The 24,600-nt window shown below is 67.5% G+C and overlaps 1 protein-coding gene across 1 annotated transcript in view; it reads left to right on the top strand.

Moving 5' to 3' along the window:
• MEGF6 (multiple EGF like domains 6) overlaps positions 1-24,600 on the top strand; it is a 68,317-nt gene that overhangs the window by 33,981 nt on the left and 9,736 nt on the right. Inside the window, exons 6-18 of the mRNA XM_037146996.2 lie at positions 9,190-9,312; positions 16,355-16,480; positions 17,105-17,227; positions 18,382-18,504; positions 18,818-18,955; positions 19,301-19,420; positions 19,742-19,864; positions 20,321-20,476; positions 20,781-20,912; positions 21,576-21,704; positions 23,401-23,529; positions 24,164-24,298; positions 24,387-24,521. Of these exons, the coding sequence (XP_037002891.2) occupies positions 9,190-9,312; positions 16,355-16,480; positions 17,105-17,227; positions 18,382-18,504; positions 18,818-18,955; positions 19,301-19,420; positions 19,742-19,864; positions 20,321-20,476; positions 20,781-20,912; positions 21,576-21,704; positions 23,401-23,529; positions 24,164-24,298; positions 24,387-24,521 (1,692 nt within the window). The remainder of the gene's footprint in view (positions 1-9,189; positions 9,313-16,354; positions 16,481-17,104; positions 17,228-18,381; positions 18,505-18,817; positions 18,956-19,300; positions 19,421-19,741; positions 19,865-20,320; positions 20,477-20,780; positions 20,913-21,575; positions 21,705-23,400; positions 23,530-24,163; positions 24,299-24,386; positions 24,522-24,600) is intronic.

Consider the following 24,600-nt stretch of genomic DNA (forward strand, 5'->3'; position numbering starts at 1 on the left):
ACGGCTCACTCCCTCACTGGGTGGCTCCGTGGGGAGGCCAGTGCACGGGGTTGACGCCGGGGTGAGCCCAGACCCTGCTCGGAGGGATGAGTCGACGCCCTGCAACCCCAGCGCTGGCCTTGGCCCTCGCTCCTGGTGCGGTGCCAGCCCGGCGTGAGCGCTGTGTTCCAGGAGACGGTCCTCCAGCAGGAGCCATGCGCTTGCTCGGCCGGGCAGCCCCAGGGCGGGCGCAGCTTCTCCCGGGCGAGGCTGCACTCCCCAGGAGGCCCCGAGGCAGGCTCCAGTCTGTGGCTCACCTCGGGCAGATGGCGGGCCCAGGGGAGACAAGGGGGCTCCCCAACAAGGCATATTCTGGCTGCCCGGCCTCCACATCAGCCCCGCTGGGGCAGCCACTGCAGACTGTGGCATCACCGAGCCCCTTGGATGAGTAACTCTGAACCTCTGTCTCTTCATATGGAAAACAGAATGAGTCACAGTCTTGCCCCTTAGGGCCCCGGAGGGGATTCCAGGGAGAAGCCTTGGGTACCATGGCCCAGCACCTGCTGCAGGCTCCCAGCCCCCAGCCGACTTCAGGGGGCACGGAGTGGAGAGGGGCTGCCTCAGCCTGACCCATCCCCTGCTTCCACCTTGGGGCACTCTCTTCTCCTGACCAAGGTCCTCGGGGTTAGGGTTAGGCCGTGGGTCAGGCTGTAGGACCCTGGCAGGTCCCCACACCACCCAGGGTCCCCTTGCTCCCTCACCCCACATCATCTGACCATGTGGCAGGGGCGGGCCGTCCGGCCTGTGAGTGCCCGTCTGAGAGTCGGCCGCAGTCTGACCCGGGCCAGACGGTGCGGCCCGAGGAGCCCGTTGTCACTGGGGTGGGGGGAGCTTCAGTCCTCCTCCAAGGGAGATGGCAGTGCTGCCCTCTGGTCTGGAGAAAACCCGGGTGTCCCCTTCCATGGCCGGGGCCTCCGGGTCCAGGCTGCCTTCCCACGCTGGGGGTGGAATTCTGCCCGAGACCCTGCTGAGCCCTCCTTCCAGGAGATAAGGAGGGGCCTGGGAAAGCGGGCAGCGGGTACTGCCAGGCGGGGGCAGCGCAGGGAGGGGCTTCCGTCTGCTGAAATGCTCAGCCCAACAGGAAAGCAGCCCTCTTTCCTGGGGTGCCCGCATTCCCCCACCGGGTTCCTCCTTGGTTGCGGAGGTGTCCAGGGCAGGCTGGGGTCTTCACCGAGGTGTATGTGTAGGCCGTGGGGGTCCTAGCCCTCAGCCCTGCAGGGGCTTTGCCGTCTGCTCTAAGCAGGGGGGCCTGCGGCCCCGTCCCTTGGGGCCTCCCTCCCCAGGAGCAGCGACGGAGACCTTGTATGAGGCGTGTGTGTTCAGGTCGCCCGGGCCTGGGAAGCCGCTCACCCGCCCCCACGGGCCCCAGCTGTCAGGGGCTCCAGCCTGGTCTCCATCGTCTGGGAAAGCAGCCGGGTGACTGACAAAGTCTCCTGTCTCACCCCCGGCCTGGCTGGGAGGAGGCAGCCGCCAGGGCCTCTCTGTCCCCAGGGGAAAGCAGGAAGGTGGGAAGTGACAGGCTGTGATAAGGACGCCTCGGGCTCCGGCTGGGTCAGGAGGGCTGAGAGCTGACTCCGGCCAGCTGTGCTGTCCTGTGGTGCCGGGCTGGCTGGGAGGGGGCGAGGGAAGCTGCCAGGGGCCCTCAAGTGCTCCCCTCCCCCGTCTCTGACCCAGGCTGGAGCGGTGGCCCACAGGCTCTTGCAGCATCTGGGGAGGCCGGTGTGGACTGGGGCCTTTTGGAGGCCAAGCCCCGGCCTCGTTCCCAACAAGGTCCTGGTGGGGCTTCTCTGGGCCGTGTCCTCTGGCTGGCGGTCCTCCGCAGGCTGTCCTCCCGCGCCTTCCAGGCAGGACGGCGGTTTCCAGCGAGGCGTCTGCGGCGGGGCCTCCCGATCAGAGGTGCTGAGAGTGAAAAGCTTTCATTTCCTGCCTCTGGCTGAGTTCATTGCGCGAGTGAGCAGCCTCTGGCAGGTTCATGCTTGGTTAAGGCCAAGGCGGGAACAGTAATAGCCTCCAACGTCAGCAGTCGGAGCCGGCGGTGACGGAGAGACCAGAGGCTGCCCCGCAGGCCCGCCCTGACCCCCACGGCCCGGCGCTGGGCCGGCTCCCAGGAGGAGACCCCAAGGTGGGCGTCTGCGGCCGTCGGAATCCCACAGGCAGCTGCGGGACCTGCAGCTCTAGGCCAGTGTGTGGGGGACACAGTGGGACTGGGGTGTCAGCAGGTGGCTTCCCACTCCGAGCCCCGACCTGGCACCTCCCGCCGGCCTCCAGCCTCCTGGCTTGGCTCTCCTGCTGTGTCCCCTCACCGAGTCTCATCTCTGTCCCTTCTGTCTGTTGCCATAGCTGTGCTTTCCCCGCTGGCCCCGGGACCCTGCCTCTTCCCCAGGCTCCCCTGGCTGGTGGGTCTGGGCCGGGCCCCCCATTGCTCCCTAGTTCCCAGGGTCTGGCCGCAGCAGCTCTGTGGTGGGGAGGGGAGGGGTGGGAGGGGTGTCAGCAGGCTGCAGAGTGGGGAGCCTGCCCTGCCTCCCGGCGAGGATACGAGGTGTCCGTGCTAACGAGGCCCACGAGGCTGGTGCATCTCAGGTTCAAGTTGGAGGGCTGGATGCTCGGCAGCCTCCTCCTGGTGGAACCGGGGAGTCCTGTGGTCTTAGAAGTGGCCTCTCGACATTGTACATGGATGGCATCTGTCCCTGAGCTCAGTCTATGCAGCAGGTGGCCTTGGGGACCTGTGGGGTGTCACGGCTGGCCAGCCCTGCCAGCTTCGAACTTGGGCACCCTGGGAGGAAGCGTCAGTGCTGGCTGACCGGGCCCTCAGCCAAAGCCAGCTGCCACCGCTGTGACCCAGCGTCCTGTGACTGGGTTCGGCCTTCAGGCGGGAGGGGCCAGCGTGGGGGTGGTGTCTGAGGGGTTCTGGTGGGCCGTGTGTGTTGCTGGGAGTGCGCCTAGTGCTGTGCCCTGGCGTCCACCTGCCAGGTCCTTCTGCTGGGCTGCCAGTGGGTGGTGCCAGCCACATACCCCTCCGGGGCCTTCCCCGTCCCCAGACTTTCCCGCCTCGGCACCAGCGACCCACACTGACCCCAGGTAGCCTCCGGCGAGCCAGTCTTTGCTCCCTTCCCCGTTCTCCTACTTGTCTAAAGGCCAGCACCGGGGTGCCTCCTCCAGGGAGTCTGCCATCCCTCTTCTGCCGCCACCTCCTCTCCTCTGAGAGCAGCAGGAGCCCCGGAGCTGTAGGCGCCCGTCTGTGCTCACGGTGGCCTGGCGGGCGGCTCAGAGGTCTCCAGTGAGAGCCGGGTCTCGGTGGCCATGCCCACGGTGGAGCTGTGTGGATCCGTGGTGGGGGCTGTGCCAGCCTGGGCCGCAGAGAGCCATGGAAAGGGCCCCGTCACACACTGACAGGTGCCCCGGTGCCGCCAGCACGGCTGTGGGCCTCGCCCAGGGCAGCATCTCCCCCGGCAGACCGGGCCTTGCGTTTTCTGGCCTGGGGCCGGGGGGGGGGGCCGGTGGGGGTGGTCCAGACACCTCCAGCCATTGTCTCTAGGGAAGCGCACCTGTGGCGGGGGTCACTCGGCGTCCACCTGGCCCAGCCGAGGGCATGGCAGGCAGGAACGGCAGCTGGGCTCTCAGGAAGGACCGTGGTTTTAATTTTCCTTCCTTTGACTTGGGGAGGGGCCAAGGCAGGCAACGGGTTTATCGTGAGGCCTTGCAGGCCTCTGGGGGCCCGGATGCTCGGGCTCCATGGGGGCAGGGGGGACTGTGAGGGACACCAGATCGAAAACTGACCCCTGCTCCGGGCTGGGCCCTGCACGTCAATGGTGGAGATAGCCAGGCAAGGGGCATGTCACCTGGGGTCCAGAGGCCTCGGTCCCCCACGGCAGACTGAAGACAGGCCTGGCAGGCAGACGCCTCCTTCCAGCACCTCCCTGGCCCCTCTCCGGGCAGCGGGGAGGCCTGTCAGACACAAGCCTGTCCCTGTGGCCCTGCTCCTGGGGCCCCGCATGGTGCCCACACTGCTTTCTCGGCCTTCAAGGCTCACCAGCTTGCCCTGGGACCAGTCACGAGACCCAGACGAGTTCAGTGGGGGGGGGGGGCATAAGGAGACATCGCCACACCGTCACGGAGTGGGTGTGTGTGAGCATTGAGGGACAGAAGCCACGGGGGTGCGGGGGCTGCCGGGTCCCAACCTGGCCCTGTCAGCCCCAGGACACGGAGGTTCTTCCCTCAGGCGCTGCTGTCAGGGCCTGTGTCCGGGTGGGCCCAGCTCCAAGTGGGGGGCGTGGCATCTTGAGGGGGGCGACCTGGGCCCGTGCCCAGCCTGGGTCCTGGCAGGGGAGCCCTCTGGCCCCCCGGCTAGAACAAGAGGGCGGGGGCCGGCCTGGCAGGGGCGGGAACGGCCCCTTCTGCTGACACAGACATTCCGCGTGTCTCCGCATCGGGAAGGCATTTCCCCAGCAGCTTCCAGACCCCACAGCCCCGGCCTGGATGCACTTGGCAGCCCCGAGGGAGGCCGTGGGTGGCCGCGGGCACTGTCTGGCCGCCAGAGCAGTCTGTACTTGGTGGGCAGCTGCCCCCCGGGCCACGCCCAAGCCCAAACAGCCAGCCCTGTTGGGGATGGAGGTTCAGAGCCATCTGCACCCTGAGTCCTGAGCGTAATCCTCAGGTGGGTGGGGAGGCATCGCTGTACCCAGAGCCGTGTCCAGCCTGGAGAGGGCACTCAGACCACAGCTGAGTGAGAGGCACACATGCACGAGCGAGTGAAGGGCCGAGGTCCGAAGCCAGAAGCTCCTAGAAAGCTTTGCCCAGAGCCCCACTCAGACGCCGAGGCCCTTGGCAGTTCAGCCTGGAGGGGCCCCAGGACCCGATCCCGGCTGACAGTCCAGGGGTGCCTGCAGCCAGGGCTGAAACCGTGTTTGCTCCCGCAGGTTCTCTGCCCCCCACCCACTCAGAACACGCTGGGTGCCCTCCCACAGGGAGGCACAGGGACCCACAGGGACCTTTGTCTTGAGGAGCCTGAAGGAGGTGGCCCAGTGAGGGAGGATTTGGGTCACAGTCAGGCCCGGTCCCCCCTCGCTGCATCCCCAGGTCCTGTGCACCCTGCTTCTGGGTCCCCTTCGGGACAGAATGACGGTTAAGCATGGGCCTGTTTATGAGGGGCAGAGAGGAGAGGTGGGGTGCCCGGCAGGAAAGGAGGCAGGAGGCCAGAGGGGCCAGGTGAGCGGGCGATGGGCAGCCCTGGGCGACGGAGACGCTGTGCTGAGCAGGCCACGGGTGGGACGCCACGGGTGGGACGCCACAGGGACTTCCAGGGCAGAAGGGACGGCACCCCCCTGCCCACACTCTTCAGAAGCATTTGGGGCTCCTCACTGTGCTTCGGGAGCTGGCCCTGACCCCCAGATCCCTGTGTTTACCTGGCCCTGTTTCTCTTTTTCCAAGTCACGTGTGTTCCACGGCATCCACCTGGGGGCAGGGGCCCCCTGGCCGGTCAAATCTGGTCCCCTGCCCACGGCACAGATGAGGAAACTGGCCCAGTGTGCACCTGGCACTTGTTTGTGCTGTCTAGCCTTTCAGGGGGCCGGGACCCACCTGGCCACACCCCTACTGCCTGCTCTCCCCAGCCCTGCCCTGTGCTGGGTGTTGGGACACAGGCCTGGCCCCAGCAGGGATCTTCACCTCCAGGTCCCCACTGGGTGGGTGGGTGGGCCCCAAGGGCCTGCTGCCCCACCCTCCGGAGCGTGGCAAGGAAGACCACCCACTGTCCCCGCGGCGCCTCAGGCTTCTCCGCTTTAGTTTCTATTCCTTGCTGGCACTAGGAGCACACGTTCGTGCTTATGGGTGTGTGTGCGCCTGTCTGCACGGTTGGGCTGTGTGTGTCTTTTGTGCATGTTTGCACACGTGGGTCTGTGTTTGTGCACGTGGGTCCGAGCGTTGGTGTCGGGGTGCCTGCGCTTGTGCCTGGGTCTAAGGTCGCGGAACTCCGCGGAGGAATGCGCCGGCGGCTGCGTGCACTGGGGACCCTGTGCGGCCTAGGGGGGCGGGGACGGGTCGGGGGCGGGCCAGGGGCGGGCCCTCCGGTCCGGGGATTTGGCCTTTACCTGCGGGGGGCGGAGGGAAAGCTGAGAACTTAAAGGCGAGGGCAGGACGGCTGGGCGGGAACAGCTCCCGGCGGCGGCTCTGAGCACAGCCCAGCACAGCCCTGCGGCGGCCGCCCGTGCGTGCCCGCTGAGTCGGTCCCGGGGTGGGAGCCCGCCGCCCGGCGCCGGCTGGGCGCAGCGCGGCCCGTCCGCCATGGAGGCGTCCTGGAGCCGCAGCCGTCTGGCCGCGCTCTGGTGCTTCGGGCTTCTGGGGGGCCTGGCGCGCGTCGCGGGCACGCACTACCGCTACCTCTGGAGGGGCTGCTACCCCTGCCACCTGGGCCAGGTCGGCTACCCCCTGAGCACCGGTGACGGGAGAGCAGGTGGGCGCCGGCGGGCTCTGCGCGGGCGGCGAGACTGGGTGCCCTGCCCCCGTGGGTGGCCTTTGTTTCCTCTTTAAAGTTTGCGCTGGGTGCTGACAGCCTGGGGGTGGAGGGAGGGCGGGACAGAGCCCAGGAGTGCCTCAGTCCTCAGACCTGCCCGTCCCCTCCTGGGCTGGCTGTGGGGGCTGCTGGTGGCAGGGTGGTCACTTGACCAGAGGGAAGAGAAACCTTCCCTGGCCTTGCCAGCGGGCCCGACACTGGCAGCTCTGGGGGTCAAGTCAGAGAGAGGCCCGTGGCCCGCCCCCTGGGGTGGATCTCCCCTTCCGGGGTCCTCAGATTCTGGGCCCCTTGGGGGTCGTGTGTGAGTGGCAGGTGCTGCCCTTTCTTCCTTCCCTCACCCCCATCCTTGGGCACCAGGGTCTGCCGGGAGGACCCCACCAGCCCCCGGAAAGTGGATACACCCTGGCCTCTCCTGGGAGTTCAAGTCTGCTGCCCGTGCAGGGAGCTCCTGGGGACTTGGAGCCGGGAATGCGGATGGGGGTGTGGGGCCGGGCTGCCAGTGAGTCACCATCTGGGTCCCTCCCGGCAGCAGGCCCTTCCAGGTCCCCTGTGTGTCTGTGTGCGGCGGCCTCTGGGCTTGGCGGAGACGCTGCCTTTGCTCAGCTGTCCCCAGGGCCAGTCCCTGCCGCTCGCCCTGCCGGGGGCACGTAGACCTCTGAGCTGCAGGCCCTGGAGTCTGGCAAACGCTTCTGCCTCTCCTGGCTTTGTCGCTTGGCCAGCTGGGGCCCAGGCTCGGTCCCCATGAGGTCCCTAAGGCCAGGCCAGTGCTGTTGCTCTGTCATGGGTGGCACTGAATGTCACAAGATTGCGTAGCATCCAGACTCTGGGGTGGGGTGGGGCAGGGCTTTGGGGAGCCAGGTGGCCCTGCTCAGAGGTCTGCTTGGGCTTGCAGAGGGGAGAGGGGACTGGCCCTTGAATGCTGGGGTGTGCACTTTGGGGCTGAGAGCCTGTGCCAGGCTTGGGGGGAAAGTGGGACTGGAGGACCCCCAGGGCTCAGCCTTCCTGCAGGCGGAGGCTTCAGAGTGGGCTGCTTGTGGGTGGTTTCTGTTGGGGCAGCTGGTTCAACCCTGGCCGCGTGGGCCTGGCCCAGGAGCTCATGTGATGGGGTGATGGTCGGTAGGGGCCCCGCGGGCCGCAAACAGCCTCGGGAGGGGCTCTCCGAGGCACCACCGCGCGCCAGCTCAGCAGACGCGCAGGGCCGCTGGCTCCCTGGGGACGCGGCCCAGCGTGGGCACGGAGAGGCCGCCCTGTTCCAGTGCGTGTGGCGGGTTTGGGGGCTGCCGAAGCCCCGGTCACGTATCTCAGCTGAGGGCAGCGAAAGACCACAGGCATTTTCCTACTGAGCCTTGACCCAGCTCTTCCTTAAAAGCGCCCCACTCGGGGCATGGCAGCTGCATCTGGGGATGCAGGACAGAGTGGGCTTGCCCTGGACAGGGTGGGTTTCCTTCCCTGAGTCTCAGGAAAGCGCGGGAGAGGAGGGGACCTATGGCTGCGGCGGGAACCGGGCCCCACTCAGCATTGCCGGGAGAACTCGGTGTTCTGCTGCAGTTTCAGAGTCTAAGGTGCCAGTGCCAGGCGGGGGCTCCGCCATTTGGGGTGTCTCGGGGCTCACCTTGTACAGTGAGGGTGAGCCTGTGGGGCAGGACCCAGGGCACCACAGCTCCCAGAGCCCCGGGGGGCAGCCCTCTCCCCCGAGGGACAGCAGATGCCCCTGTGGTCTGATGCTCAGTTCCCTGGTCTGGCCCCTGACTTGGGACATACAGGACCCCAGAGGTCGTCGTAGTGGCATGCTCTGTGTCCAGTTCCCACGGCCGCTGTGACACAGGGCTGCCACAGCCCCGATCAGGCCCCTTGGTGCCCCGAGGTCAGGAGTCCACAGTGGGCCAGACCAAGGGGGCGGACAGGCGGGCCCCTCCTGGAGGCCCCCGGGGGATCCTTGGCCTTCCCCAGCCCCCATGGGTGCCCACAGCCTGTGGCTGGTGGCCCTCCCTCCATCTGCAAAGGCAGCAGGAGCCTCTTCCCATCCTTTCTCGGACACCCCTGCCATCCCCGGGAGAGGACCACTCAGCGACACTGGCCTGCCTGGACCTGTCGCAGGATAACCCCGACCTCGCGGCCTTAGCTAGCTCCCGCCCAGCTGCGGGGGCCCCCGTTGCCACTTGGGATCAGGACGTAGGCCTCTTTGGGGCGTGATGTAGCTGAGCTCACTCTCCTTAAAGACCACGGAGCTCGTGGCCACTCAGGCCACAGCCACGGCCGGTCACGGGTCGTGGCCCCCATTCTTGGGGGGGGTGGATGGGCTTCAAGTGACTTGATCCTGCCTCACTTTTAGAGCAAAAGTCTTTTCTGTAGAGGGGCCTGGATCCCACGAACCCAGCTGGGTCCCCTGGGCTGCCCTCAACCGCCCCTCTTCTCTGAGGCAGCCTCCGGGCTCAGGAAGGACCTGGGGGTCTCCCCGGGGTTGGCACGGCTTGTGCATGGAGCAGAGGGTCCTGGAGGTCCCCAGCAGAGTTTCTGGGGTTTGGGTCCCAGCACCTAGGCCTGGGCGCTGTCCTCTGGGAGGGGCCTGGGCTGGCAGCCTGGGGAAGCACAGAGCAGGGCGGGGGTGGGCTGTGAACCCTTGACCCTGTGTCCCCACCCAGATGTGGACGAGTGCCAGATGCACAATGGCGGCTGCCACCACAGGTGCGTGAACACACCTGGTTCCTACGTCTGTGAGTGCAGGCCCGGCTTCCGGCTCCACGCAGATGGCAGGACCTGCCTGGGTAAGCGCACCTCCTGGGCCCGGGCCATCTGCCTGCCCGGGCACCTGGCTCAGCTGTCCCTCACCCCCTGGCGTGTCCAGCTGCCTGCAGGAGGCCCCCAACCTGGCCTGTCGTGGGCCTTCCAGCCGCACTCACCTGAGAGAGCTGAAGCTCTGGCAGGTGAAGAGAGAACAGGTCCCGAGGGCCCCCCTCCTGCATCTCAAGACTGTGAACCCTGGCCTGGGACCATCTGCAGCCACACCTGCATCTGGCTGGGAGGCCCAGGTCCTCTCCCCTGGTGGGGCGGGGCTCCCGAGACTTGGGGAGGAGCCTCGGGCTGGTGTTCTATCCAGAGCCTCCAAACTCGGAGAGGCTGGCCAGGGGCAGGGCAGTGTGAGGCCACTCTTGGTCTGCAGAGCTGGGCTTCCAGCCCCAACGAGCCTGGGGGTCGGGCTGTGGCCAGAGGGGCAATAGGATCCTGACCCTCCATTCTTCTCTAGGGTTTCCTTGCCTTGGGCAATGGCCCGATGAGGGGGGTGGGGCGGGTCCTGAGGGAGAGAAGGGTGAGAAGGGGAGAGAGCCCTGGGCAGCCGCTGATGGGGAGGCTGGAGGGGCTGGAGGCCAGGAGCCTGGTGTGGAGCAGTCAGGCCCCCCGAACCTCTGCGGCAGGCTCTGGGCACAGGTGCCAGCGTCATGGGCCTGGCCCCTTCTTGCCTCCGAGGCCCCAGGCGGGTCATTCCTGGGGGGGCTGGGGGCGAGGTGCCCTTTCTTTCCACTCTGGAGACCCAGAGTGCCTGGTGGGGCCCGGAGGGCCTGCTCTCTGCATGCCTGGCTGCTATGTGGCAGGCGACCTGCCAGCCCCTGGGGGCCCCCCTCCCCTCACCCCACACGCTCACATGTCCAGGCTGCTGCTGGGGGGCGAGGCCGCTGCCCCATAAAATTTCTCTGGTTCAGAAAGTGGAAACAGATGCAGGAATGTCGTTTGGGTTGCAGACACTGTGTCGGGGTGGGGGCAGGCAGCCCCCAGCCGCTGCCTGCTGGGCGGGCGGGAGGAAGGCTTCTGGGAGCCCGTGGTCACGGTTCTTTGGCCTTAGGGGCCCCAGGTCTCCCTGGATGTCCTTCCCACCCCCGTGCTCTGGGTCAGGTCCTCCCTGGGCTTGGTAGACACCCGCCACCCCCTCCCTCCCCTCCCTCCTGTGGCTGGGACATGCCCTCCTGTCTTCCTGGTCCCCCATCTGTGCTGCTGTGGCCTTCACAGGACACGGAGGGGGGTGGTGATGGGTGGGCAGCGTGCCAAGAGGCAGGTGCCCCTTGGGACTTTGGAGGGACCCGGCTTTGGGAAGGGGGGCCCCCAGCCTGTCACTGGAGCACCTCCCAGCAGCCTCGTCTCGGAGCCCCTGCTCTGGGGCCCCGAGGGTCTGGATACTCGGTGCTGGGTCGTTTGAAAGGATCTCCTCAGTCTGACTCCAGGGCCCCTGGGGCTGCTGGGGCCTCACCCCCCCAAGCTCTGGGCACCCAGACTTAGTGGGTGCTCCAGGGCTCAGGGCCCCAAGCTCTGCAGCCTTCTGGGCACTGGTGTCCAGCTCCTGGCCACTCGGGGCAGTGGCTTCCCCGAGGCGTAGGTCTGTCACTTTTTCTTATGACCGGCAGGGAGTACACACCCTGCCTGCACCCCACACCCGCCCCACCCTCACCCACACCCCGACACACACCCACACCCATGCATGCCTTGCGCATCCACGCCCACCCGTACCCCTGGCTGTGGGCAGGTTCCCCGAGTCTGGAATCCCTGGAGCTGGCACCTTGTGGTGCCAGGCCTTCCCCGGTTCTCCCCTGGGTGTCCGGGATCCCTGTGGGTTTTCTTGGCCTGGGCCCCAGGGAGCCGTCCTCCCTGTGGGGCTTCAGCTTTGCTGAGAAGCTTCTGGAGTGGACAGGGGGTCTCCCGGGCCAGAGCAGGAAATCTTTGCTCTGGGGGCCCCTGCCCTCCTCACTCGTGAGCTCCCCCAGATGCCTGGGGACTGACCTGGCCGCAGTGGACCCGGCGCGCTGGCCCGGAGCCGGGGCGGCTGAGCACTCAGCTCGTCCACAGCGGCTTCCAGACCGGGCCCAGTGGAGGGCGGCTCGGCAGCGCCAGGCTACCGAGCTCTCTGAGAGCTCCCGGAGGGTGTTCTGGACTCTCTGCCTCTGAGAGGTGTGGGACCCCCGCCCTTCCCCTCTGGGACCCCTGCGTGCAGAGAGCCAGCGGTCTGAGCCCAGACTGCCTGAGGGCCTCGCGGGCCTTTCTGGGGAGAATCAGCAACGGACCCAGGCCCTCCTCTGCCCGCCCCGCCCAGGGCGGCTGTGGACGGTCTGCAGGGTTGGGGCACAGCTGCTCCGGAACCCTCCTCTGGGGCCTGCTGGCGTCCTCGGGGGCGGGGCGGGTGCTGTGAGCGCCCCTTGGACTCTTGCGGGCAGGCAGCGGGACCAGGCTCCCCCCCACAGCCCCTACCACTTGAAAAGAGATGACAGAGATGCTGGGGGTGTGGGGAAGGCACTCTCAGGGCGGGGCTGCCGCCTTGTGGGGCCCTGAGGAACCCTGAAGCCCCCAGAGGAGGCAGTGCTCGGTGGGGGGGGGGGCTGGAAACACTCCCGGCAGAACTGCCCTCCCAGGCAGGGGAGGACGGGAAGTGCACAGCACCCCCGTACCCCTCCCGTGCAAAAGAAATAAAGCATAAAAGCCTTCAGTTCTCAAAAGTGAGAATTTTCGACAAGGATTTTGCCTTTGGCCTCGATGCTGTGAGAGGCGGCCAGGCCTCGAGGCCCCTGAGGACCCGGTGTTCAGCCCGGGCCAGCCTGGCCACCAGGGAAGCGGAAGCAGCGCTGTCTTAGGGTGCTCCAGTGCCAGGGTGCGCTACAGGGCCTGTCCCCCCAGGCTCGGGGGAGGGAGGTGCAGGGCCCTGCGAGGCCCAGGGCTGGTCCCTCCTGCTTCTCACCCTTGGGGGCTCCAAGCCACATGGGAAGGGGAGGGTGGCCAGGAGGAGACCGGCTCCGGGCCTTTAACAGTTTGCACCAGGAAACCCTCCCCCGTGCAGCTGGTCACTCGGAGCCAGCATGGCACCTGCCCAGTGGTCTCTTCTGGACCCTGGCCTTGGACATGGGTGCTGCTCCATGTGGCCCAGGGCAAGCCACACACCTGGGGCGGTCTGAGGGACCGTGATGTCACTGGCTCAGGCAGCAGAGGGTCCTTCTAGGGGAGGTGTCCAGGCCTGTCACTTGGAAGGGGGGGGCCCTGTGTCTTCTTCCCAAGGTCTGAGACCTGTCGGACCTTCAGGACAGATGCTGTGGGGAGATTCTGCCGCCATTGTGCACCCCCGGGCGGCCCAGCGGCCCCTCCCTCCTCCCTGTGTCCCTTCCTCCTGCGCCCACAGCTCCCAGCCCCTGCCTTCCCTAGGGACTCGGGCCACAGCGTGGCCTCAGGGCAGATCCTCCCCCCACCCCTCCCCGCCCTGGGCCGGGGTCTTCCCCAGTGGGGGCGGTGCAGCGAGGGGACACACAGGGCCTCCAGCCTGCCCTTGTCTCTGCCCCCTGGGGAGGGCCGAGCCCTCTGAGAGCCTGCCCCTGGCAGGTCTGGGGCGGTGACAGTGCGGGCAGCAGGGATGGGGCGACCGCGAGGTTTGTCTGCAAAACTCATGCCTGCAAAGCCGCAGATGCCGTCCTGAGGGTGGTCTGTGAGCCCCCACGAACCAGAACTAGGCTGCGGCCCCCCCACCCCTCCCACCCCTGGTCTGGATGGCAGGTGGTCAGGGCGGCCCCTGCTCCCAAGGGCAGGAGCCCGGAAGAACAGGCTGTCCTGGGAGCCCCCTCTCTGGGGCTGCGGAGCCGGGGCTGGCGAGGGTGCGGTCTGTGGTGTTGGGGCCCGGGCCACCAGGCTTCTGTCCCTGGAATGTGGGCTCGGACTCAGGTGAATTGTGTCCCTGTGTAGTGCCGGGGCCCTGTGTGAGGCTGGGGGACGGGGCAGGATGCGCAAGGGTGAGCAGTGGGTGGCCCCTGAGCTGTCTGGGGGTGAAGCCCAGGTGAGTTTGTCCTCTTGGCTCAGCCAGCAGGTCACCCCTTCCTGTCCTGCCATCCTGGCCCTGTCCCCAACAGAGGGCTTCCTAGAAGGAAGGGCTGCGGATGGCCACTGACCACACGTGGGGAGAGGCTCTTGGGATCCGGAAACCAAGCCAGGCTGAGGGCGGTAATTACGAAACCCAGCCCCGAACCACCAGCTGGTTGGAGGCTGGAGCAAAGGGAGCTGGTGGGCTTGGCCCGTGGGTGACGGGCCTGCTCCCCCGCCTGCCCCAGCACAGCCCCTTAGCTGGCCTGCTCCGGCTGGCCGATGTGCCGGGCCTGGGACCAGGGCCTTGCCCACAGAGCTGCCTGGAGGCCGGCCATCCACAGCCCCGGCAATCTGGTGCACCTGGCACCGAGTTCCAACCCAAAGCCATGGCCAGGCCTCAGGCACTGACTCCTGCACCCCCAGAAGCAGAGACAGAGGGGCCCCTCCTTGTGGGACCCTTGTCGTCTAGACAGCGTTTCCTGCTCAGGTGAGGACGCTCGGTTCTTTTGTGGATCTCAAGGCTTCGCACCCGGGGCTCCAGAGTAGGGCGGCCACTGCTGGACGAAGGGGGAATTGCAGCCCAGCTCTGTTAGAACCCTGCCACCTGGGGCTGAAGCCCAGGGTCCCCAAACTGGGGAGTGAGGGTGGGTCAGTCAGCTCAGGCTGCTGTAACAAATACCACAGACTCAGGGGCTCGAACAATAAATGTTAATTTTCTCACCGTCCTGGAGGCCGGAAGTTCAGTCCCGGTGAGAGCCGGCTCCCTGGTGGCACCCCTCCCCCCCCAGGTCCTCACCTGGCCGAGAGGCAGACCAAGAGGCCTCGGGTCTCCTGTGGTGTCAGGGCCCCGTCCTTATGGCCTCGTGTAACCTTAATTACCTCCACGAAGGCTTACCTCTGGGTACGGTCACGTGGGCACTAGAGTTGGGGGGGCGTGAGCATTCAGCCCACCGGGGGCTGTGGACCCCCTAATTTTCATCCTCTGCTGGGCCGTCAGCTTTGTGTCAGGGCTGAGTGTCGTCTTGGTGTGCGGGACTGCCCAGGCAGGGGTCCCTAGGACCTGAGGACTCAGGGGCCTGGGAATGTCCCCACCAGCTCTGGGCACTGATCAAACAGCAGCCGGCCCTTCCCTGAGCAGCCTGGCCTGGCGCCTGAGAAATGTGCCTGTGTCAGCTCTCTGGGGACCCGGCCCAGGCCGTACCAGGCGGCGCTGGGCTCGGCTGCCTCCCGGGGGCACCTGGAACATTAGGATGTGCACAGCAGAGCGGGAAGCGGTGGCCAGGGAGGGTGCGGGGCGGCACAGGGAGCCTGGACCGCTGCCGTCCACGCCCGCCTGCCGGGATTCCTCCCCTGTGAACTCTGGTGGGCTCGGCGCCAGGCCTGTGGGCCCATCCTGAGAGGCTTCTTTCTGGCCCAGCCACCACTGCCGGGGTCCTCCCTCAGGCCGAGGTATCGGCCCAGCTGGCCCCCCCCACCCCCGCCCGGGGCTCCGGCCCCTGTGTCTGTGAGCCTGCCCGCTTGCCCTGCCAGGGAGGGTCTGGTTTCTATTAGGAGTCCTGAGCAGGGCTGGGGTTGTGAGCACAGACAGCCCGTGGGGGCAGGACTGGGTCAGGCTGTACTCGGACACCCCCGGAGTGATGGAGGTGGCCGCAGCAGAGCTGTGTTGGGTGAGGCAGGCAGGTCTTTGGGGGCACAGTCGGGGGTAGGTGGGTGGGGAGAAGGCTCAGGGGCTGACGGGGACCGGAGACAGTGGCTGCCCTGCTTGCCTCCGTCCTGCCCAGGCCACGTGTCTCTGCTGCTTCTCCCCGGCATGCGCCGGTGCCAGGTATGATCAGGAGACAGGGCCTTTCCATTCACCCCTGGCGCCTTCCTCTGCGCCCACTTGCCGCGTGGGGGGAAACAGGGCGTGTCTTGCAGGCTCTGCTTGGCTTTTTTCAGACATACTTGCTTTGAAGGAAGCTTTGCTTTTGGCAGACAGCGTGGCCGCAGCCTCTCCTGAGCCCTGAGGCCGCTCCAGTCCTCCGCGTGCGGGCGCCGTGCCGTGCCCAGCTCCTCTGGCCTCAGAGTCCTGTCCCCCTGGTGCCAGGCCTGTGCTCCCGGCTCCCAGGCTCACCCCAGTGGCCGATGATGGCATGGGGGCGTCTCCGGGGGAGGCCCCGCCCCTGGCGGCCCCACTGCTGCAGGGACAGGACTCGGGTCTGCTCCGCACCAGGCCTGCCGGGACCGCATGCCTGTGGTTTTGCTCCTGAGTTCTGCGCCGACGCCTGCCCTAACCACCAGGCCACTACCAGAGCTTTTGTGGGGTTGCCAGAGGCCCGGTGCCTGCCCTGGGCGCCCAGCCTCGCTCAGCACCTCCTTCCCAGGCACAGCCTGGCCCCTCCACCCAGTTCATGGGCGCCACTTGGCTGGTCTGACCCGGCAGAGCCCACCCTGTGGGCGCCCGCAAATGCAGGCCTAGACCACTGGTGTCCTGGGACTGGGACTCGGGTCCCTCGCTTTGCAGTCTCACCTAGTGCTGTCCGCACGACTGCTGGGAGCCATGGCTGGTCTGGGCAGGCAGGAGGTGCGCCCATCCTTCAGGAGCCAGGGACAGTGGCCTTCTGTGGAAACCCCAAGCCTGCCCCTCAGCCGTGACCTGACGACCAGAATAGTGGAACGTCTGGGCCTCCACCACCCCTTGTTGGCCTGCCACCTCCTCCAGGCAGCCTCCCGGCCTGCTCTGCCTCTGAGTCCGGGACACACTGGCTGTCAGCGGGGGTGCTGGTGGTGCCAGCTTTCTCTAAGAGGCTGTCCCCATATGGGCTGGGGTCAGAGGCTGAACAGCTCGACTGTGGGCCTGCACCCCCTGTACCCGGGGGAGCCAGATGGCCCTCTTGAAGCCCCACAACTGGGGCAGAGGTGGGCAGGTGGAGGGGCTTAGAGCATACTTCCGCTGAGCGTCACGGCCTGCTCCGGAGCTGAGCCAGCCACTCTCTGCATCCCCAGCTGTCCCCTCCTGTGCCGTGGGCAACGGGGGCTGCCAGCACAGCTGTCTGCAGCTCACCGTGACCCAGCACCGCTGCCAGTGCCGGCCTGAGTTCCAGCTCCAGGAAGACGGCAGGCGCTGCGTCCGTGAGTGTGCGCCACCCCGGGGCGGGAAGGGGGCCTCGCCCTGCCGCTGGGTGCTCTGGGATCACATGCCTGTGGGGGCAAGGCGCTCAGGACGGGAGCACCCTGCGTGGTGCTCAGTCCGAGACCTGCTCTGAGCTTGGTGGGGTGGGCAGGACGCAGGCCGAGGCCCCTGAGTGAAGAAGGCGGGCCAGGCCCCCTCTGGCACCTTGTCCTCATTTCTTGGGCTGCCTGTCAAAAAAGGGGGGCTTCACCGATAGAGCAGGGTCGGGGGTGCTTCCGTGATGTGCACGTGGGGGGCAGGGTGGAGCAGGTGCTGAGGCAGCGCCCCCCCCTCTGGCTTCTTGGATGCCAGGCCAGGATTGGGTATGGATGGGCCTGAGGGGCTAGGCCAGCCGTGGGTTCAGGTGGCACGGGGCCAAGGGAGCTGCTGGCTCCAACAGGGGGAGAGGCTTGTGCAGAGCTGTCTCGTCTGGGGTGCTTGGGAGCTCCCGCCTCTGAGGGAGGGAGACCCACTGGCCCCCCGGCACACTGGAGCAGGGAGGGACCCTTGAGTCTGCAGGAGCCCCCCCACCTCCCACCCAAATCTCTTTGCTTCACCTCTGGCCCTCCCGGCCATGACCGCAGGGAGAAACCCGTGTGCGGACCGGAACGGCGGCTGCATGCACACCTGCCGGGCGCTCCGGGGCCTCGCCCACTGTGAGTGCCACCCGGGCTACCGGCTGGCGGCTGACCGCAAGGCCTGCGAAGGTAGGACGCCCTTCCCCGGGGCGACCCCGCCCGGGGGTCACCTGTGGAGGGACCCGGTACCGCTGGACCAGCCTGGCTGCGTCCAGCTGCCCGTGGCCTTGTAGGGCTGGCCTGGGGCTCCTGTCTGCTGTGGGGCTGGCGGCCTAGGGGCAGGAATGCACTGAAGGGGCCGCCTCCAAACTCAGCCGCCTTTGAGCCACAGCTGGCAGGCTTTGGGCTGAGTGTGTGTTCTTCAGTATTTCTGGGGTTGCCCAAGCGGGACCTGCCTGGCTGGGAAGCTGAGAGGAGAAAGAGGGAACCAGTGCCCTGAGCTGGAGACAGCTCGCCGGCCCCCGGCTGTCTCGGTTTTGTCCATGTGTTGGGTGCCGTGTCTGAGAGTGCGCCCCACACCCCAGGCGGCGGGGGTCCCAGCTGGCGCTGTGCAGGGTTGGCCGCTCCCTGGTCCCAGGACTTCCGGGTGTCCCCACTCCTCTCTGTGACAGGTGGTCCTGCAGGAGCAGCCGTGGGGGGGGTCTGAGTGCACCCTCAGGCGACAGGCTGCAGGTGTGGTTCCACACGGCAGTCGCCTCAGGAAGGGATGTCTCGGGAATCTTTGCCAATGTCACTGTGGATGCAGGTGACTTGGCGGGGTCAGCGGGAGGCAGGGATGAGTGTCAGCTTCTTCATCCCGAGGAACTGTGGGGCTGTGGCCAACACAGTGGTGGGGTCCCTGGGACTCGGGTGCTGGGTGCTGGCACTGATAACCGCATGATGTCATTGGTGGGCACCTGCCCCTGCTGGCCCCAGAGGTGGTGCGGATGGGCCCCTCCTGGCCACGCCCTGGACAGGGGGCTTGGTGGAGTGGGGTGGGCGTGGCCGAGGGCTCTGAGAGGTGGAGAGCCTTGCCCGGTGCCGCTGGCGGGGCCTTGCGTGCAAGCCGGTGGGCTCTGGAGTGCCAACTGGGCCGTGCCTTCCCAGCCCTGGGGAGCTTGGTGAAAACCAGGTGCACAGAGGGGCCAGCCCGGCCTGGGGCTGCCGCAGAGCTGGGGTGGGGGGCGGCAGGCAGGTGTGGCCCCTCCGGGCACAAGGGTGCCCTCCACACAGAGGCACTGCCCCCGGGGGGCGCCTCCCAGGCCAGCGGCCCGGAGTCCTCCCCCTTGGTCTCTCCCGCCCAGACGTGGACGAGTGTGCGGAGGGACTGGCCCAGTGTGCTCACGGCTGCCTCAACACTCGAGGGTCCTTTAAGTGCGTGTGCCGCGCAGGCTACGAGCTGGGGGCCGACGGTCGGCAGTGCTACAGTGAGTGGCCCCGGGCAGCGGGCCGGGTGTGCCGGGGTGTAGCAGCGACCGGGGGTGGCAGGTGGGCTCCAAGGCCCCCCAGCTACCTGCTTGCTGTGGCCCAGCCTCCTTGCGGATCAGCAGCCCTGCTGAGTGTAGGCGGCGGAGGAGGGCAGGGGCTCCAGGGCCCATCCTGCCCCCGGCTCCAGGCCACCGGTTTCCCGGGAGAGTGGCCCCGGGGCCCCAGGCTGGCTGCTGGGCCAGGGCAGACTGTGATCAGTGGGGGGCGTCACCCAGACCGCATTCCATGTCCTGGGGACGGGTCTCATCTCAGGGATCGAGATGGAGATCGTGAACAGCTGTGAGGTGGACAATGGCGGCTGTTCCCATGGCTGTAGCCACAGCAGTGAGGGGCCGCTGTGCACCTGCCCCCGTGGCTACGGGCTGGACGAGGACCAGAAGACGTGCATCGGTGCGCACCGCCCCACCCTCAGGCCCCTGGCCCCGCCCAGGGGCGCACCTCTGCCCGCCCGGTGCTGCGGACGTCCCTCCAGTCACACCAGAGCTCTCTTCGCCCCCGCCCCTGAGTGGTCCCAGGGGGACTCCCCGGTCACTGGGAGTCGCACCCAGAATGCCCGGGAGTGCAAGGGTCTACTCCCCACAGGGAGACTTTGCCTCTAAGATGGACTCGGCACCCCCAGTCTCCCGCCTGGCCCCCTCAGCCAGGGCGGCATGTCCTGTTGGTGCCTGTGGGTGTGTGTACGGAGGTGCGCACAGGGCACACCAGGGCACAGCGGGCCCCCGTGTGTCCCCGCAGACGTGGACGACTGCGCCGATGCACCCTGCTGCCAGCAGGCTTGCGCCAACAGCCCCGGCGGCTACGAGTGCAGCTGCTATGCCGGCTACCGGCTCCTCCCTGACGGCTGCGGCTGTGAGGGTGAGCTGGGGGGCCCGGGCCTTGCCTCTGGGCGTTGGTTGGGCACCTGTTGTCTGCACGGCTGTTCAGATTGGCCCGGTGGACCCCTGACCTGGGGGTCGCCAGTTCCTCTCAGGGGACAGGGCCCACTCCCCAGGCCGCTCCCAGCCTGGCTGCCCTCAGGCAGGGTGTCCGCTGTCGCCCTGAGCCTGCGGTGGGAGGATGGCCGTGGCAGGCCGTCACCAGGCAGGCACAGCCGTGGGGCCGGTGGGCAGAGCAGGGCCACAGGGTCCTCTGAGTCTGCTCCCGAGGACAGGCCCCAGCAGCCCCGTCTGCCCACAGATGTGGATGAGTGTGCGTCTGACCGCGGGGGCTGCGACCACCACTGCACCAACCTGGCAGGCTCCTTCCGGTGCTCCTGCGAGGCTGGCTTCCGGCTGGACGAGGACCGCCGGGGCTGCTCTCGTGAGTCTTCCCTGGCCACTGCGCCGGCCCCTTCCCGGAGCAGTGTCCACCTGCCTTCCAGCCCACCTTCCTGCTGGCTGGACCACCATCAGCCCCACCTCCCACTGGGGGATGAGCCCGGGCAGCAGCTGCAGGGGTGCTCTGTTCAGACAGGTGGCCCCCAGGCAGGGTGTCGCTGAGGTCCAGCTTCTGTCCTGTCCACTATCCGGGTCCCCAGATCCAGGGTGGGGGGTGGGGCCGGGCGGGAGCCAGGCCAGGTGCTCTGTGCTCGGGGCCTTGTCTGTCCTGAGAAGTGGGATCAGGGGGGCAGCTGGGTGAGGAGGGGAATAGGGGACTGTCGGCAGGGACCCTGGGTGGGGCTGGGGCTCCGGGACAGCTCTGGGCACCGAGGGGCAAGGGCGTTGTCCCAAGCATAGGTGGGCCACGGGGGCTGAGGGGCCTTTGTGTCCCCCGCAGCCCTAGAGATGGACCCGGATGGCCGGCTGCCCTTCGTGCGGCCCCTGCCACATGTCTCGGTGCTGCAGGACGCGCTGTCCCACCTCTTCCAAGACGACTATGTCGGGGCTGAGGAGGCGGAGGCCCGGGGCGAGCACACGCTGGAGGAGAAGTTTGGTGAGCAGTGGGCCCCGATCTCAGGGACGTGGCGGTCCCTCTTGGGCCACCCTGGCCAGTGGCGGGAAGGAAGACCTTGTCTGGCCGAGGCCCAGAGGTCCAGCCACACGGCAGCGTGCCCAGAGCGTTGGGCTGGACCTGGGATGGACACGCCCCTTACTCCTGGGTTAGTGCCCTCCCAGGCCTTGGCCTCTGGCTCCTGCTCCCCTCTATCCCACTGGGGGCTTCCGTGGGTGGAGGACACGCCGTGGAAGCGGGCCCGGGTGAGGCCCGAGCTCCCACCCCCCGTGTTGCCTGCCCCCAGTCTGCCTGGAGGATGCCTTCGGCCCCGACTGCAGCCTGACCTGCGAGGACTGTGGGAACGGGGGGACCTGTCTCCCGGGCCTGGACGGCTGCGACTGCCCCGAGGGCTGGACCGGGCTCGTCTGCAACGAGAGTGAGCCGCTGTGCAGGGGCGGGGTGGGAGGGTGCCCCCGCCTAGGACTTGGGCGGGGCCCGGCCCTTTGCTCCTGCCCGCTGGCCCCCAGCAGGCAGTCCATGTGGGTCTGCCCGCCCACTCGCTCGTACAGCATCTACTGACCGCCTGCCCTGTGCCAGGCGTCTGGCCCCCACAGACATCGCTGTGGACAGGGGTCGGGACGATGGAGGGTGTCTGGTGAAGCGCCGCTGGCGGCCGGGCCAGCGCCCGGCCCCTTCCCCCACTGGGAGCAGTGTCTTCCCCAGGCCAGGCGGTCTGTTGGCGGCTGGGGCTCGGTGGACAAAACCGTCTCTCCCTCCAGACCCTGTGCCACCCACCACCCACTGCCCCTAGGGCAGGGCCGGCCCTGGTGGCTCGGTGTCGGGGTCTTAGGGACTCTCCAGGATCTGCTTGTTGAAAGCACTGGTGGGGAAGGCACGCGTGTTGGTGCTCAGAGGGACGGGGTGTGGCCATTGGTTGGGACTCCTGCCCTGCTTGTGGGCGTCATGGCACGAACATCCTGCTTCCTGCTCTGAGCAGTTGCTTCTGGACTGGGCTGGTGTCTCCGTGTCCTGGAGGGGCTTCGGGGCCCAGGGTCCTGCTGCAGTGGCCCCCAACCTTGTCCCTCCATGTCCCCTGCAGCTTGCCCCCCAGACACCTTCGGGAAGAACTGCAGCTCTGCCTGCAGCTGTCAGAACGGCGGGACCTGCGACCCTGTGACGGGGGCCTGCCGCTGCCCCCCGGGTGTCAGCGGAGCCCACTGTGAGGATGGTGGGTGCACCCCATTGGGCGTTGACACTCCCTGGGGTGGGCAGGAGGGAAAGGTGCCCCTCTCAGCCCCCTTCTGGCTTTCTGCTACTCACTTTCCTTCCACAGAGTGGGGGGAGCAGCTTGGGTGGGGGGGCCCTGCATGGAGAGAGGCGCTGAGTTGTCAGTTTGCTAAGTGTCCTGGGGCCAGATGATCGCAGGTGGCAAAGACCTGACAGAAGCATCTCACTTTTGGAATGGGCTCCCCTGGGAGGTAGTGAGCTCCCCATTTCCAGAAGCATCCAAGTAGAGCTGTATGATGGCTGGGTGGGATTTGCAGGAGGCGTCACTCCTGGGCCCGTGGCTTGACAGGGTGACGGGAACATCGTTTCTATCCCTGAAGTGCCAGCATCTCTGGAGGAACTTGGGGGTCTGCAGAAATGATTGTTTCAGGTGACTGACGCTTCTTCACGTCTTCAGTCCTTTAAAATTCCACCTCTTCTGCCAGAGGATGTCACTGATGTGACTGAGAACCTCCTGCCGCAGCGAGCGGAGGGTAGCTGTCAGCAGGCCCGTGCCCATGCCTGGGGTGGCCCATGTGAAGGCTATGGGGCGAGTTTCAAAGTCCAGGGCAGCTGAGCGGGGCTCCGCCTCCTCCCCTGCTCAGCCATCTTGGCTCCGGCAGCCTCGCTGTTTTCCTCCCCTTTCAGCCTGCCATCCCTGTCCTGAGGGTCGAGACCCTGCTGCCTGTTAGCACCGACCTGTGGGGTGGGCCCTGAAGGGACCGGAGGATGCCAGGCAGGCAAATGGCCTGCATCTCTGTGCTTCTGCTTGTAAGGCCCTGGTGTCCCAGAGCCCGGGGTCTCCCTTGGGGCCCTGTGCAGATGGGCTTGCGGGGGGCCAATCCTAGGTCAGGCGGCAGGCCAGCGTTCAGGGGTGGGCACTTCTCGGCCCGTCGGCCCCTGGTTCGTCCAGGTGTGCGGGGCTTGCGGCTGCCTCCCTCCATCTGCCCCATCTGCCTTGTGGTCTCTGCTCCTTTCTCGTCTAAGGACACCTGCCGTTGGGATTTGGCTGGTGTGGCTAAGCAAGGATGGGCCCCCCTGGAGATGCGGGGGCAGGGACGTGGACGTGTGTCGGGGGCACCATCTGGCCCAGGTGGCCTGTCAGCAGCAGCACCGGGTCAGGGGAAGGGCTTTGGGAAGGACGGCCAGAGCCCCCTCCTCGTGCTGGCCTCCTGAGCTGATGCCCGGGACCCTGGCCAGCTGGGGCCGTGTGTCCTTCCCTCTTTGGGGTCTAGAGGTCGGGTGAGGTGGCCGCCGAGGGACAGAGGTCTGGATGCTGTGGATGTGGGCCAGACACCGGAGATCAGGAGGGGCCTGTGTGTGTCCACCTGCTTGCTGAGCCACACGCCTGCTTCCTGCCTGGGCCACCATCCCGGCCACGGAGCCAGGGAGGGAGTGAGCCAGCCAGAGCTGATGGCCACATCCTGGGAGCCCCTCTTGTCCCTGCCCTGCCCTCCTGGTGCCTTGCGTACCCTCTGACCCCTCTCTGTCTGGGAGGCAGGCCTCTCAGGCTGCCGGTGGCCCCAAAGCCCTCCGGCCGTGCCCCGGTGGCCAGGCTACTCCTGACTCTCATGCTGGGCATTGGGGTTTATTGGAGCATCTCCTTGGGTGTGGGGGCCATTGAGAGTGGGCGCTCATAACGAGTCACCTCCCCCCAGGCTGCCCCAAGGGTTTCTACGGCAAGCATTGCAGTAAGAAGTGCCACTGCGCCAACCGGGGCCGCTGCCACCGCCTCTACGGGGCCTGCCTCTGTGACCCCGGGCTGTACGGCCGCTTCTGCCACCTGGGTGAGTCCCCTGCCTGTGCCCAGGAGGCTGGCGCCGCTGTGTCCCACCACCCCGAGTCTGGCTTGGGTCCTACTGGTCGTCACAGATGAGGGTGGGGGCTCAGCGAGGCCCCCTGCTGGGATGTGGGGTCCGCCCGGGTCTGGGGCCTCCAAGCCACGGAGCTGCTGGCCTCCGGGCCGTGTGGTGGGTGGGGCCCAGCCCAGGTCAGGGAGATGGTGCACCCAGCCCAGGTCAGGGAGATGGTAGCCCTCCCTCCAGGGGTTCCAGGACGCAGGGCTCTTGTTGGGATTTGGAGACTCTGGTGTGCAAGGGTGGGCCCTGCAACCCCCGGGGCGGGGGGCAGTAGGGGATGACAGGAGGCTTCCTCCCAGCAGCTCTGTATGGAGAACACGGGGACCCCAGGTGTTTCCCGGCTGGGAAATGGGGTGACCCAGGGCAGTTCCCTTAACTCCACTGAGACCCGGTTTCTCGTCTCCGAAACGGACAGTGACCGGGCCTCTGGGACACAGGTGCCTGGACCAGTTCCAGTTCCGGGTCCCAGGGACACGGACCAGGGAAGGGGGGCTGGAGAGCCTGGGACCGGGGAGGGGCTGGGCGCCCAGGCGGCAGGCCCCTCAAGGCTCTGTGGGTGCAGCCTGCCCGCCGTGGGCCTTCGGGCCAGGCTGCTCGGAGGAGTGCCAGTGTGAGCAGCCGAACACGCAAGCCTGCGACGGGAAGGACGGCAGCTGCTTCTGCAAGGCGGGCTTCCGGGGCCGGCGGTGCGAGCACGGTGAGGGCCGGGGAGGAGGGAGGGGCGGGGCACAGCGCGGCTCTGGGGCTGGCTGAGCCCGAAGGCCCCTCTCTCCTCACCCCTGCAGCGTGCGAGCCTGGCTTCTTCGGGCCGGGCTGCCAGCAGGCCTGTGCCTGTCCCCCGGGCTTAGCCTGTGACCATGTCAGCGGCGAGTGTGGGAAGCGGTGTCCTGCCGGCTACCGGGGGGAGGACTGTGACCACGGTGAGTGGCTGGTCCCCGGAGCCAGGTCCCCGCCCAGGTCCCCTGGTCCCCGCCCTGCTGGGCTGCCTGTCACTGGGCA

Source organism: Artibeus jamaicensis, unplaced genomic scaffold, assembly GCF_021234435.1.
Source record: "Artibeus jamaicensis isolate MK-2021 breed Jamaican fruit bat unplaced genomic scaffold, CSHL_Jam_final scaffold_847, whole genome shotgun sequence".
NCBI classification, from domain to species: domain Eukaryota; kingdom Metazoa; phylum Chordata; class Mammalia; order Chiroptera; family Phyllostomidae; genus Artibeus; species Artibeus jamaicensis.